Source organism: Gekko japonicus, unplaced genomic scaffold (genome assembly GCF_001447785.1).
Source record: "Gekko japonicus isolate JY-2015 unplaced genomic scaffold, Gekko_japonicus_V1.1 scaffold1105, whole genome shotgun sequence".
In the NCBI taxonomy this organism is placed as follows: domain Eukaryota; kingdom Metazoa; phylum Chordata; class Lepidosauria; order Squamata; family Gekkonidae; genus Gekko; species Gekko japonicus.
Window position 1 is genome coordinate 603798 of NW_015176005.1, and position 14676 is coordinate 618473.

At 45.1% G+C, this 14676-nt stretch overlaps 1 protein-coding gene across 1 annotated transcript in view; it reads right to left on the reverse strand.

Annotated features, from left to right (window-relative positions):
• Positions 1-14351, reverse strand: part of TMPRSS6 (transmembrane protease, serine 6) — a gene marked incomplete at its 5' end in the record, with an annotated part of 28618 nt that extends 14267 nt beyond the window's left edge. The window contains 7 exons of the mRNA XM_015426472.1: positions 257-355; positions 4169-4314; positions 6732-6841; positions 7693-7805; positions 9522-9658; positions 12477-12681; positions 14310-14351. Coding sequence (XP_015281958.1) covers positions 257-355; positions 4169-4314; positions 6732-6841; positions 7693-7805; positions 9522-9658; positions 12477-12681; positions 14310-14351 — 852 coding nt within the window. The remainder of the gene's footprint in view (positions 1-256; positions 356-4168; positions 4315-6731; positions 6842-7692; positions 7806-9521; positions 9659-12476; positions 12682-14309) is intronic.
• Between the last annotated feature and the right edge of the window lie 325 nt (positions 14352-14676).

Below are 14676 nucleotides of genomic sequence, written 5' to 3' on the forward strand. Positions count from 1 at the left end.
AGCTCTGGAGCAGGCAGGAAGACAAAAAAAAGACAAGGGGGGGGGAGACTACCCTAGCGACTTGTGCTGAGTCAGAGTTACTATATCCACCACTTGTGTTTCTGCTTGTGCAAGATGTTGTGCAAGCAATTTTTCAGCACTATAGGGAGGAAAGTGTTAGATGATGCAGAAGAGCATGCAGTGGCGGAACTGAGCTAAGCCCATTTATGTTTCTGCTTGCACATTGCTTGATCCAATCCAGTAAGAGGTCACTTACCACAGTTTCTTTCATCAAGTCCATTGAGGCAATCTTTGATCCCGTCACAAGCTGGGACACACAGGCCATTCACAGAACAAAGGGCCTCCCGAGGGCATGCTTTAAAACAAAAGAAAGAGAAAGTTTGCTAAATCAAAAATCATCTCAATGACTGGAAGGCATTATAGCTGCATCTTATATAGTTTAGAGTTATTTATTCAAATCCCATTTGTACCGCAAACATATCCATTATAAAATGTGGAGACATGAGAAGGAAAGATGGACTCACAGCCTTTCCAAAACACACCTGCATTGCATGATAATATCAAACTGCCAAACTTCTGTCTAGTGTGGTGAAGAATTAAGAACTTCTTGCCTAAAATACATTTTAAAAGCCTGGAACACTGACTGTGAGATTTGATGATGACCAATATACGGGAAGTATGACAAGCTGCATTGCTGTAATTTAATACTTACACTTAGATCAATGGGTCCGATCAGGTTTGACACATAACTGGTTTTAGTTTCGAAGAAGCTTAACCTTATGTCTAGCAGACCCAAGTTGGAGTGTTCACATTGCTGTGTGTTCAGTACTTGCAAGTGAACCCCAAGAAGGCTAGGCTTCCACTGGAAATTCTAATTTGCACACTATTGTGTTTATCCTAGAGTCACAACGACATTTTGTCAGACTCATTCTGGCTTCTCTGATGCCAGTTTATTTATTTACTTCACTTATAGCCTACCTATCTCACTGAGACATTTGAATATACCATGGGAGATCCAGTTGTGGGGGACTCTAATCTGTAGTTTTATTCTTACAGCCATTTCACTATACTAACAGTCTTAGGTTTGCCACTGAGTGTACACTCTGAGAACTCCGGGATGGTGTTCCATAACACACTTGTTTAAGGAATCAACTTTAATAAGAAGAAGAAGAGGAGGAGGAGGAGATTGGATTTATACCCCGCCCTTCACTCGGGGTCTCAGAGCGGCTTACAAACTCCTTTCCCTCCCCCTCCCCACAGCAGACACCCTGTGAGGTAGGTGGGGCTGAGAGAACTCTTTCAAGAACTGCCCTTTCACAGGCAGCTCTTATCAGAACTATGGCTTGCCCAAGGTCATCCAGCAGCTGCAAGTGCAGGAGTGGGGAATCAAACCTGGTTCCCCCAGATTAGAGTCCGCGCACTTAACCACTACACCAAAAAAGTTTCTGAGTGGTGTCCAGATAGGGTGGCCACCCTCCAGGTGGGGCCAGAAGATCTCCCAGAATCTCTTGAAGAAAAATGGCAGCTTTGGAGGGTGGGCTTTACGGTATCATATCCTTGCTACACTCCTGCCCCTTCTCAAACTCTACCCTCCCCCCCGGCACAACCACCAAATCTCTAGGAATTTCCAAACCCAGAGTTGGTAATCCTATCTCCAACACAGATCTTAAGACAGTTACAACTGGTAAGCAGTCAACTCCCCCCAGAACACAGAATAACAAGAAACAATACAGAACCAGTCCAAACACTTAATTGTGCAACAGCACCCCCCACTGGCAGGGATGATTATATAACATTACAGTACATAGTCATAACCATACTTTACATTTGTCGGAATAGACCTTAAACATATAATGTGGGAAATGGACCCTCAATCTACTTTAGGTGATACAGAGAGCTCTTCCAGCCCTCATGTTCCCCGGCAATGGCAGACTAAACCTGGCAATACCTCAAAAAGAGGACCTGTTACCCTTGGGGACTGCAGTTACTAAGTAGCCGTCAAATCCCTGTACTGATCATTGTGGAGGAGGAGGAGGAGGAGAAGAATTGGTTTTATACCCCGTTCTTCACTACCTGAAGGAGTCTTGGAGTGGCTTACAATCACTTTCCCTTCCTCTCCCCACAGCAGACACCCTGTGAGGTTGGTGGGGCTGAGAGAGTTCTGAGAGAACTGGGACTGGCCCAAGGTCACCCAGCTGGCTGCATGTGGAGGAGTTGGGAATCAAACCTGGTTCTCCAGATTAGAGTCCATTGCCCTTAACTACTACACCAAGCTGGCTATTGGTCAAAGTATCAATATTGCTCACATCACGTCTTGTAAATATCGTAATCTGGGATGCTGAATCAGCATGCCAAGTGTGGATAAAAAGACTCCACCGTCTTCAAACATTCAATCATTATGTAGGAGCCGCCACTACCACTACCACCACTACCAGCGGCGTTGGCAACAAATGGGGCAAGGAGATCGCCCTACGGAAGATCTGGCCACAATACAGCGCTGGGTTGGTACCGCTGGACCGGACAGTTTAACATCTACTGAACACTACCTACCTCCATGAAAAACCACCAACCTCTAATGAATGACCATCCTGTTTAAATTTGAGCACTTTATTTGTAATATTCATTGGTTTTTACTGTTTTTATCCTGTTTCTATGCATGGGCATATCTTGCCCTCTTGTAAGCCGCCCTGAGCCCGTTTGCGGGGAGGGTGGGGTATAAATACAAAAATAAATAAATAAATAAATAAAACCATGCCCTAGCTGCGAAACCTCTCACATAAGTTAATCACTCCCCCTGCCCTTCCAAGTGGTGAAAAACTGTGGCAAGGATCTCCAGCAGGTTGGCCATGAGCAGTCAGTAGCTCGTCAGCTGCTGCAGAATAGTTTGTGAATCCCTTAGAGGGCCCAAGAGGGCTTTGCAAAAAGATCTGCTGCGGGCTTTTAAAAAACCTTTTATTTCACTGGGTTTTTCTCTGTGCTCCTTAGCTGATAGCTAGTGCTTTCTTTAGCCCGTGTTCTGTTTCTAGAACAGAACAAACTTGATAACATGCTGGTGTGTCTGTGTGATGAAATACAAACCGGGAACACAGTGGGTAACACTAGCGTAAACAACGCAGCGCCATGTATAAACAATGTGTTGTATTCTGTTTTGAAATCATTCTAACAGGTAACACTCACATACAACCATATGCTGTGCTTTACAAGTAATATTGCAATCTCAGCTGTGCCTGTTTAAAGATATATACATCAATAATGTCAGTTTCTTCCTGCTAACATGGTTCTCAAACACTTAACTTAGAATTACTTCAACCAGGTGTGTCTGTCTGTGCATGGGAGGGAGCATTTCTCATGACTCAGAAGCAATATGTTGGTGATCCCTGGCATGGGGTAGCACTATACAGTTTAGAGAAGAGAGAAGAGATTAGAATTATACCCCACTCTTCATTAACCAAAGGAGTCTCAGAGCGGCTTACAATCTCCTTTCTCTTCCCCTCCCCACAACAGAGGTAGGTGGGGCTGAGAAAGCTCTTTCAAGAACTGCTCTTGAGAGGACAGCTCTGAAATAACTTGTGACTGACCCAAGGTCACACCAGCAGCTGCATGTGGAGGAGTGGGGAATCAAACCCGCGCTCCTAACCACTACACCAAACTAGATAGCTAGATGACAGAACACAGGAGCCTTACACCATTGTGGAACATATTTTGTATTTACAAATATATAAGCAGAGAAAAATGAAAGCAAATAAGCACAGGCAGGAAAGCTACCAATCTTACAACTGATCCTCAGAGCAATGGAGCAGACCCCTTGTGGCTCTCCCAGTGGTTTCCAGGCCAGCTGAACCCAAAGCTCTTCCACACACACTGTTCCCAGAGCCTGACTTGCTACAGAGAGTTTCTCAGCTCCTCCCAGGAGCTCTCAGTAAAGTCACATTCGGAACATAGGGGAAAGAGCTTTCCAGGCCATTAAAAAAGGCGTCCTTCGTCATTAAGGAATATTAATGTTCTTTTCAGTCCCTTACTACCCATTAGTCTGTCAGGTGCAACCACGGCAACAGGCCCCTGATTCATACTAATCGGCAGCCAAACTCGTAACAACGGTGTGATTTAACTGCTCTGTAATATTTCACAGAACTGAGCTGAATTGCATTTTTGAGGAGGTAGTACTCACGGTCAGATTGATTATATAGGCTGTAAGCAGCCTGCACTCCAGGCCCGGTAAGGGTGATCTGAGAGGTGAAGTTGATGGTGATGCCAGCACTGGACATGACAGGAATCCTTTCAGCATAGGCTTGCAAACTCCGCAGGCCGCACAGCCTAGTTTTCAAAACAAAAGTAGGACAAATACCCCTGAGTCTTTCAGTAGTTGTTGCCTTCAAGCCGCGTGGGAATAATGGGTAAGAGTGGCAGGCTCTAATCTGGAGAACTGGGTTTGATTCCCCACTTCTCCACATGAAGCCTGCTGGGTGACCTTGGGCCAGTCACAGTTCTCTCAGAGCTCTCTCAGCCCCCCATACAAAGCCCGCTGTGGGGAAGGGAGAGAATAGGATTGTAATCTGCTTTGAGACTCCTTAAGGTAGAGAAAAGCAGGGGATAAAAACCTACTCTTCTTCTTCAACACATTTTATGAAGATTGTTTCAGGGAGGTAGCTGCAGTAGAAACGCTAGATTCAGGTTCAGATTCAGCAGCACCTTAAAGACCAACACGATTTCCAGGGGCTAAGCATCCAAGAATCAATACTCCTCTCTGGGTCAGGGTCAGGGAGTGTTGACTGAGAAGCTTATACCCTGGAAATCTTGTTTGTCTTTAAGGAGTGACTGGACTAGAATCGAACACATTTTATGACACTGAAGACGGACAGGTTGTTTAAAAGTGAGGTTAAGAGCTAAACTGCGCACGATGCTGGAGATGATGAACAGACTCTTGGATGTAGATCAAGATGGGTAGCTGCGTTTGCCTGCCTATAGCAACAGAAAAGAGTAAGAGTTCAGTAGCATCTTAAAGGTAAAGGTTCCCTTGCTCGAAAGCCAGTCAAGTCCGACTCTAGGGTTGCGGTGCTCATCTCCGTTTCAAAGCCGAAGAGCCAGCGCTGTCCGAAGACGTTTCCATGGTCATGTGGCCGGCATGACTACACACCAAGGCGCACAGAACGCTGTTACCTTCCCACCGAAGTGGTCCCTATTTATCTACTTGCAATTTCTTGCTTTCAAACTGCTAGGTTGGCAGGAGCTGGAACTAGAGACGGGAGCTCACTCCGTCATGCGGCAACTTGGGTCTTGAACTGCTTTTGTGAGTCATGGCTCACTTAGAAAGCTCATCCCCTGCCACAAATTTTGTTAAGACTCCTGGATGGTCTTGTTTAGCTTCAAAAGACAGCTGTTGAGAGGGGTGGCATTGAGCTAGGGAGAGAGGGAGAAAGACAGTGCCAGTAGTGTAGTGGTTAAAGCACTGCTAAGATCCGGGAGATCCAGGTTCAGATCTCTAGACTGCCATGGAAGCTCACTGGGTCACATACACTCTGCCTAACCTACCTCACAGGATTGCTGTGATGGTGAAACGGAGGAGGGAAGGACAATCTGCAGCCACCTGAGCTCCTTGGACAGGGTCAGGGATAAAAATGTACACATCAATACAATCACAACTGCCGTCCCAGGATACCTGTATTGTGCCTGTCCTTTCCCCTCTATTGGGGCAAACGAAAGCTCAGAGACAGCAGTTTTGATCAGGAAAGTGGTGTATGGGGAAAGCCCCCTCCCTCCCCAGCCCCATGACCCTGATCCATATAAACCCCCTCTCAAGTGCTTGTTGAGGCTAAGTGCCAAACTAGACATGATGCCTGGAGTGCCACGTTTGGAGTTCCAAGGCATTTTTTAAAAAAAAAAAAATATAGCAGGCACACAGGATTTAAACCTCCTTCCCTGCGCCATTTTCATGACCCGAAATGGCCCCCGCCAAACTAGTATATGTAATTCACTGGGGCAGATGTGCAGACAGCACAAAGAGTGCCAGTGAGTTTTCACCAAACGGCAGTTTTATGGGGCCAGTTCAGATCATGAAAATGGACTGGAGGATCGTGCTGCAGTCATGATCTGCAGACTGATAGAACAAAGTGCTTGAGCATATCAAAGTATATTATAACATACAACGATATTAAAGCAGATACTAATACACAAAAGAATGGTAAATTTCAGGTGAAGGTGAACTTCTATCAAAATGCAAGTGAATCAGTTGCAATCAGAAGAAATCGTTTCGCCTCTTCATCAGAAAAATCCCTATGCTTGTCTAGTTTCATTCATACCACAGTTTGACATATCATATACAAATCTTCTCCTGGTTTTTCTACCATAAATACATTCTTAAAACAAACGTTTCGCCGGGCGTGACTTAGTGGCGTGATGTCTCTAAAAAGCAGCCCTGTTGGCAGAAATCCAACCAATGCAGATTTCTTTTGACAAGGAAAGGGCAAGCTACATCTCTTGAATGTCTGCCTGTCATGCAGCCATTAAAAGAACAGAGCCAGAAAGGAAAATACCAAGGAGATGATGCAGCAGGAGCAGATGGAGAGAACATTTCCTAGCTGCTGCCTTCTTGAAAGATGGTTAATAAAAATAAAAGAAATACAGAAACCTGGGAGAGAATTCTGACCCACTGAAATACGAACTGTATTGTACGTGAAGAAGGCCATTTCGCTTAAGGACCATTAAGTACACATGCCAACGTGGTATTTGTTTACCTTCTGTTCTGGATGGTCCACTGTCCTTGTGTACATGGCTGATCACTTCTCTGTCTGCTGAGAGTGTAAGCATCAAACCAAAGGACAACTCCATATTCCAGAGACGGAACCTGCGGAAATGGAAATGTCCATGAATAGAGTTTGCATCACAGTGCCCAAGAAGAGCACTCCCCATTCAGCCCAGGTTTCTCAAACAGATAAATAAGAACACATAAGGGAGAGGTGGAAAGTCTATGTGTGGCCTCATTCAGACAACCTGACTAACAGAGGTAACTTGTTCTCATGCTTGCACAGTGCCCTCACTCCATGGAGCACAACTGAAGGCTTATGGGTTTGGGAAGCCATGAATCAAGCTTGCCATGATGTTTGAATATAGGTGCCTGAATTAACGAGTTTGTATTCTCTCTTACCAACTGGACTTCCACTTTGGAACTGGGGGGAACAAACTCCAGTTCACTGAGAGGGAAGGGGGAAGGAGTGAGGGGAGCATGTAGGAACAAGCTCCATCCGTGTCTGATAGCACCTTGATCTCAGATTGTTGTACAGTCTGAACATAGAGACACAGTCCAAGCCAGCGGTTGTCGGGCCCTGCTACAGGCAACACCGCGTTTTCTTGGATGCTGGTCTAGCAGGTCTAAAAAGGACAGGATCCGCAGTTCAAAAGCACCTGTGCTACAGAAGGCCCTGAGTTCAGTCTCCAGCATCTCTGTGGCTGATGTCCGGCAGCAGGTTTGGGAAGGCCCTGAATAGCCAGCGTGGACCTTTCAGGACACGAGGGACAAACAGTCTGACTACACAGATGGCACTTTCAAATGCTAAGGGAATTGGGCAAACCAAGAAAACACAGGTACCTTCCTTTAAGCGCATTGTTCATGAAATGATGATTTCCTTGTTACGGTATTATTTTTTCAAGTTCACATGCAGCCTATTTTTGTGTGGGAAAGGGACAAGAAGATCTCACCATCATGTGCCAAGTGCACTGCGTGTTGGGCGCATAGTAACTGGGGTAGTAGGGAGTCTTGATGTTCCCTTGAATTTCCAGGCTTTCCCGCAGCGTCAGATTCATCTGGCAGGCTGAAAAGACAGAAATGTTCTCACGCCAGATGAACTGCAGAAAAACATGTTGCTTGTGTTTATTCTCCCGATTCACAGCGAGAGGCTGCTTCTAAGGATGTGGTGTGAAATTTTCACTTTAAGCAACACCTTCCATGTCCAAGGCTCCCTCTAAGCTGTGGAGTCCTGTGAGCAAAAATTCTACTTGGTGAGCTCCTGGCATTAAAGTTGTGAGCGAGCGATTTGGCTGCTGCATGAATTAGTTTGCTCTGGAGCCCTATCCTTCCTGAGCTAAGATAAAAATGTGTGAGCCGGAGGCTCAAAAACTGTGAGCTCGCTCACACTAACTCAGCTTAGAGGGAACACTGTCCATGTCCTATTTGGGGGGAAATCCAGTGTGTTTTTTCAGCGTTCATCAGAAAGGCAGACAGGTGTGTGTCCCTTTCTAGAGCTCAAGGAATAATTTGCTATGGACTGTCAATTAGAATAAGGTTGTCGTTTTGGCACCCTGAGCTCCCAGCTTTGCATCCCAGTCCAGGAAGGAGGAGGTGAGGAGGGCCTTCCTTCCAATAGGACCAGAAGAAAAATGCCCTGTCCCTTTAACCACAGTTTAATGCATGGAAATGGGCAGCTGAAGCTTTTCGTGGCAAAACATTCCCTTGCTATGTGCTGCAGATCAAACTGATATTACAGGAACAGCTAGAGGGACCCACTTAAAAGTTGGCAACCCTCCTTATCAGTGCAGCCAAAAAGGAAGCCGTGTTCTCTTCTGGCTTATAGGAATGAAACAAACCACTAAGTAATGAAGGAACGGCCTGAAGTCCATTTATTTTCCTTTCAGCAAATGTGTATCCTCTTGCCAGTTTGGAAAGATAATAACATTTGCCACAGAACTTGAGAAATGTGGCCTTGTCCCTGCTGCGATGACAGAACTATACATGAAATGCAAAGCAAAACCCTGAACATGCACCGTATTGAAAGTCACTCTCGTCTTGCCCATTGATTTAGTATAAGGCAGCCAGATATCCTGTCTTCTTATTGAATGGCTGTCCCTATCTCAGTGTTCTCTTCCAGAGAAAAGTGGATTCCTGTAGCAAGCTGTTGTGTAACTTGCTGCACTGCACTAAACATCAGTTTGTGAAATCTCAGCTATAATGCTGGTAACTGAAAAACAGACTGTAAAAATATGTACAATGATTTGCAAGGGGAGCTAATGGCTAGATCAGGGGTGTCAAACATAAGGCCTGGGGGCCGGAACCGGCCCATCCAGGGCTCATATGCCGCCTGCAAGCAACTAGAGGAAAGGAGGGACTGTTCGTGGGGGAGTGGGCAGAGCCACTCTGACTGTGGCTTCAGCGTGGCAGAACAACCTTGTCTGCAGCAGTCAGCAGCGTGGGAGCGTCTGCCCAGTGCTGGACCACTGGCTCTCCAGTCCGCCCATATGGGTTTTCCTTTGCGCCCCCTTTCCCAGCCCATGGGGCCTTACAGTGAGGATACACAACTCAGCGCTTACCAGCTGCTGTTCTTTATGCAGTTTATATCTCCAGTACCTAGTATTATGTTTTATGGCTCACATGGCCTTTGCCTGGCCCCAAAAAGTGACATTTATGTTAGATCCGGCCCCCATATCAAATGAGTTTGACACCTCTGGGCTAGATAAATGTTCCCTTTGTGCCATCTCTACACACCTGTGCCCTCATCCACTTCAGTCCTTCTGTCACTGTGATCTTTTCTTACCTTTAAAGGGCATAGCCTGGGCTGAGAGTATGAACGGATCATCGTAGCTGTACATCCCCTTCTTCCAGACCACAGACATGACAGGTCCTGAAGAGAGGACTTCTACCACGGGTTCCTGACGACTACAGCCATACAGCCTGAGGCAGAACATGAAGACACAGGAGCATTTGTATTGACAAGCTGGAAAGATTTGGAGAGAAGATGAAGGGCACTTGGAAGTGTACGTCTACCCTCCAAATGAACCATTTTCTGCAGAGGAACTGATCTCTGTCAACTGGAAACCAGCTGTAATTCCAGGAGAACACCAGGCACCACCTGGAGGTTGGTAACCCTACCACAGGGCCTTTCTTCAGGAACCAGCCTCAGCAGAGGGAAGGACTTTTTCAGCTGTTGTCTCCCAACTTGGGAATTCTCTCCCTAAGAAGTTGAGAGCAGCCACCTGCCTAAAGGGTTCTGGGTGGGTTTGAAGAGCTGCCTTAGAGCCTCTGAATTGGATTAGTAAGAAATAGAGTGGCACAACTGGAAACTGAATCGTCTTGATTTTTATTGTACTTCAAATTAATTAATGTTTTTATTTTACAGCATTTCTATCCCACCTTTCTGCCTTCACGACAGCCACCACGGCAGCTTAACAAATTAAAACATACATAGTAAAAGCCCATTTTAAAATCATTAAAACCAACTAAAAACCAACAACAACCTAGCAGCATTATCATTAAAGCATTTAAAATCAGAGCTAAAAACAGACAAAGTCATGAAAACAACAATTAAAACAATTAAGTGAAATTTTATTCTATTTTACTGGTTTTTTTACTTGTTTTTTCTTGTATTTTAATTGTGTTGTAAATACCCCCTTGGGGACTTGAAAGGCAGTTTATAAATCAATACAAACAAGCTTAACTATGAGGGAGGGGCATATAGTCATACTAGATATAGAAGCTTCAACTCTTAACTCAAACATTAAAGGCTTTTCTTACCTTTAAAGGGCATAGCCTTGGCTGAGAGTATGAACAGATCATTGTAGCGGATCGTAAATTTATTTTTATGTAATCTTTACTGTTTTGTCTTTTTAAATATTTGAAAATTACTGAAGCACGAGGGATATAAATGTTTTCAATAGTGAAATAAATAAAACCACCAATTGTTACCAATTTAGGGGAAATGTTTAAATTATACGATACTGCAAATGTCCAAAATGGAAATAAGTACTAATCAAGCAGATATGGAAATAGTCCAAACAGATACTCCCATTTGATTTTTTGATTTGGAAATTTTTCTTCTAAGTACTAGATCCAGTTATTAATGTTGACCTAAAGAGCATGGGCTTGGTGCTTCTACTGAATCACTGGCCTTCCCTTCATAAGGCTTCAGTGGAATAAACCATGTTTTTGGGTCAACTATGAGAAGCTGTGGTGGCTCAAGGGGTTAAGATGCTGAACTGCAGGCTGTGGAAGGTCGGTAGTTCAGGAGTTTGAGACCCGGGTGCCGCATGATGGAGTGAGCTCCCGTCTCTAGTTCCAGCTCCTGCCAACCTAGCAGTTCGAAAGCAAGAAATTGCAAGTAGATAAATAGGGACCACTTTGGTGGGAAGGTAACAGCGTTCCGTGCACCTTGGTGTTTAGTCATGCCGACCACATGACCACGGAAACGTCTTCGGACAGCGCTGGCTCTTCGGCTTGGAAACGGAGATGAGCACCGCAACCCTAGAGTCGGATTCGACTGGCTTTCGAGCAAGGGAACCTTTACCTTTACCTTTATGAGAAGTGTATCATATATTTATAAACCAACATGAACAGCTGGAGATCAGCACCACATCTTCATATAAACATGAAGCTGACAGCCTGTGTGGCTTTGCACTCCTGCGGAGTTTTGCTTAAACTGGACCTGAAGTGGATACAAGGTGTACCACATCAGCATGCGGGTGCAGCATCCACCCGATGCGAGCTACGAATCGCTGGTATTCTAGCACTTACAGCCATATTGAAATATGCCCTGTTTCAACATGCTACCAGCCAGCCTGTACAGCAGGTGGCATCTAAAAAAAGAAAAGAAAAATGAGAGTAGTGAATATTTGATAGAACAGAGAGCAATCTGCAGATTTTAACTTTGTTTTTCTTTGAATCTAGCCCCATGTCCCAGCAAAATGTTTATCCAATTCCTTCTGTAGGCATTTTACTTCACCCAGGCTTTATCATTTCCTGATAAGCTTTCCGTATCATATATTTATAAACCAACATGAACAGCTGGAGATCAGCACCACATCTTCATATAAACATGAAGCTGACAGCCTGTGTGGCTTTGCACTCCTGCGGAGTTTTGCTTAAACTGGACCTGAAGTGGATACAAGGTGTACCACATCAGCATGCGGGTGCAGCATCCACCCGATGCGAGCTACGAATCGCTGGTATTCTAGCACTTACAGCCATATTGAAATATGCCCTGTTTCAACATGCTACCAGCCAGCCTGTAAAGCTGCATGGCTGCTTCTGTCCTGGCAAGAGCCCATTTAAATCAGGCCTGGACCAGCCTAAGAGAGATTTCCTTGATCACTGAAAATGATCTTTCCTCCCCTTGCCCCTTCTAGATTACAACGCTTAGGTCAACAATTTCCAGGGGGACATCACTGGGAAGGGGACGGGCTTTTAACATACATACCACCCCCCTGCAATCTCTCTCCCAATTGCTACATTCAAGCTGTTTATATCTAAGCTAAGGAATATTTACCCATATTTTTCCAGTAGTGGGAGGTGATCGAGGGGAGGGGGGTAGCATGGGAGAAGGGTAAAAAAGCCCTCTACTTCTCCAGCTACTTCTGCAGATTACAGGAAAGACGTCTGTTAAAATGGTCACAGAACAGCATGACATGTATAGGTTCCACCTTTGCACTCTGTGTATGAGTAGAGCTGGCACCTGGGACTGTAGTGGGTATGCCCCCACAATATCAAGGCTACCTACGAAGTGATGAGTTGCTTCTCCAGGGGCCCAGCGACGTCATACATAGCCAACCGGTCCCTGCATTCCGAGAGGGTCCACTCCAGTCGCAGCTTGACCATGTGACCTTTGGGAGCATGAAGATGCCACAGACAACTGGAGGCCAGGTAATCTGGGCGCTTCAGCCTTAGGGCTTTGTCCGCCATGATGTAGCTGTATCTGTAGCAACCTGAGCAGACAAAGACAAACTGAGTTGCACACAGCACTGCTAAAGTACAAAAAAAAACAACAAAGTAACTTTGAGGAAAAGGCTCTGATCAGACACTCTTCCCATCAATACAAGAGATGAAGGCAAAAGGATACAGTGATGTTGGAAGTGCTGCATTAAGCCAGCTGATTGCACTGTGGTTGTGTTTTGTTGTATGGTGGCCCCAGTCTACTTTTACTAGCTAAATCCATGCTAATCATCTTAATGACAAGGTACTATCCCCGCTCCCATAATCAAATTCTGCACATGATCCAGCCCAAAGTTAAGCACATTTAAGGCCCATTAATTCTGATGGAAAAGAGAGACACATACTCAGAACTTAGAATTGCCTCCCAGTATCACAAGTGACCTCCAGACTACATAGATTATTATTTATCTAACACATTTATTACACTTCTCCTGGAGAGAATGCATGCTTTGGAAGGCTGGCTGTATGACGTTATACCCAACTGAGTTCCCTCCCTTCCCTAAATCCAACCGCCTCATTTTCCACCCTTAAATCTCCAGATATTTCCAAACCCAGAACTGGGAACCCTATCAGAACTTCTATTGGACACAAATATTGAAGTGCTTAACTGTAGCTGGATATTTCTGTTCATCTGTGAGCTGCCTCATGCATTGTTTTTTTTCACATGCATCCCTAACATTTTTAAAGTATCTATAGCCCTAAAACGATGAATTGCAAATGCCATTAAGTTAGGCGTTTCAAAATGTGCAACTGATACTTGTCAGAGAGACAAAACGGACTGCAGCTCTGTGTGGGCAACCCCCTAACCCTTTGCTGCTGACTCTGTGAAACAGCCCCTTAGATACCTTTTCCCAATTGCAAATTCTCTGAGCGTTTCTCTCTGAAAATAAATCTCCCACTGGCGATTTTAAGTCTTCTCAGGTATACAGCTCTGAAGCCTGGGCTGTTGGGATGGATGTTTACATGCAAGTAGTTTTCCCCCGCAGTGCACATGAGGCTGACTTTTGCCATTAATCAGCCAAGCCACCTAAGAAATGGCTTGGGGCTGCACAACAAGGCAGGTGCTCAGCTTGCTCGTGGCCATTTGCAGTGCAGGAGATGACAGGCAGTGTTCCTGGAGCTGCCCCACTGTTAGATGGGCCCAAGCACTGTCATAGGCTTGGACCCAGACAGAGGCAGCACAGGAGAAGGCAATGCATGTACCTTGCTCGGGATGACAAAATACCTTGAACCAGCCCTGTCTATAATGTACACGAGTACCCCTGTTTGTTCCAAAGGTCCTGTTAGGTCAGGATAATATACCAGCCACCTGAAAACAGCCTGGTTTCTAGAGACATATGATTGGCACTTAAGAGCAATGAGCACAGGCCTTCTTCTCAGCACTCTAAGCATGTAAGTACATATAGGGATCCTCCCTTAGGTAGCTGACATTGAAAAGAGAGTGTGTAGACTCTTATCGCCAAAGTCTGTGCTGATCCTTGAGGTACAGCAAGCATGAATGCTCTGAAGAGCTCACCTTGGTTCCTGACATCCCCATTAATTTATGAGCTTTCTATGACCTGGACTCCCTCCCTCCAGTATAACAAACCTAAAGAAATTAAGTGGGAAATAAACAGCCTACCCAATGTGGATTTCAGCACTATTATGTCTTTCACACTGGACTCTGTTAGAAAAGAAAATACATAAACAAACATATGAGATGATGCAAGAGCTAAAACCAAAAATGCTCCCTGCCCATCTACGTTTTTCATCTTCCCGCAGACACCAGGGGCCTTTTCTCATCCCATTATCAGGCGTATGGACCTGATAGCCTAGACCTGCGCATGCTTCTCCAGAAATAACTTCTGTCAAGTTTAATGGGACTTATTTTTCAGATTGAAACATAAACTGTGTGTGGTGAGTATCCCCAGAATCTAGTAATCAGAAGTGGACTGACTCTGAACTTGGATATTCCATACATTACCAGTGGTGAATAGTTGTTGGTAGAC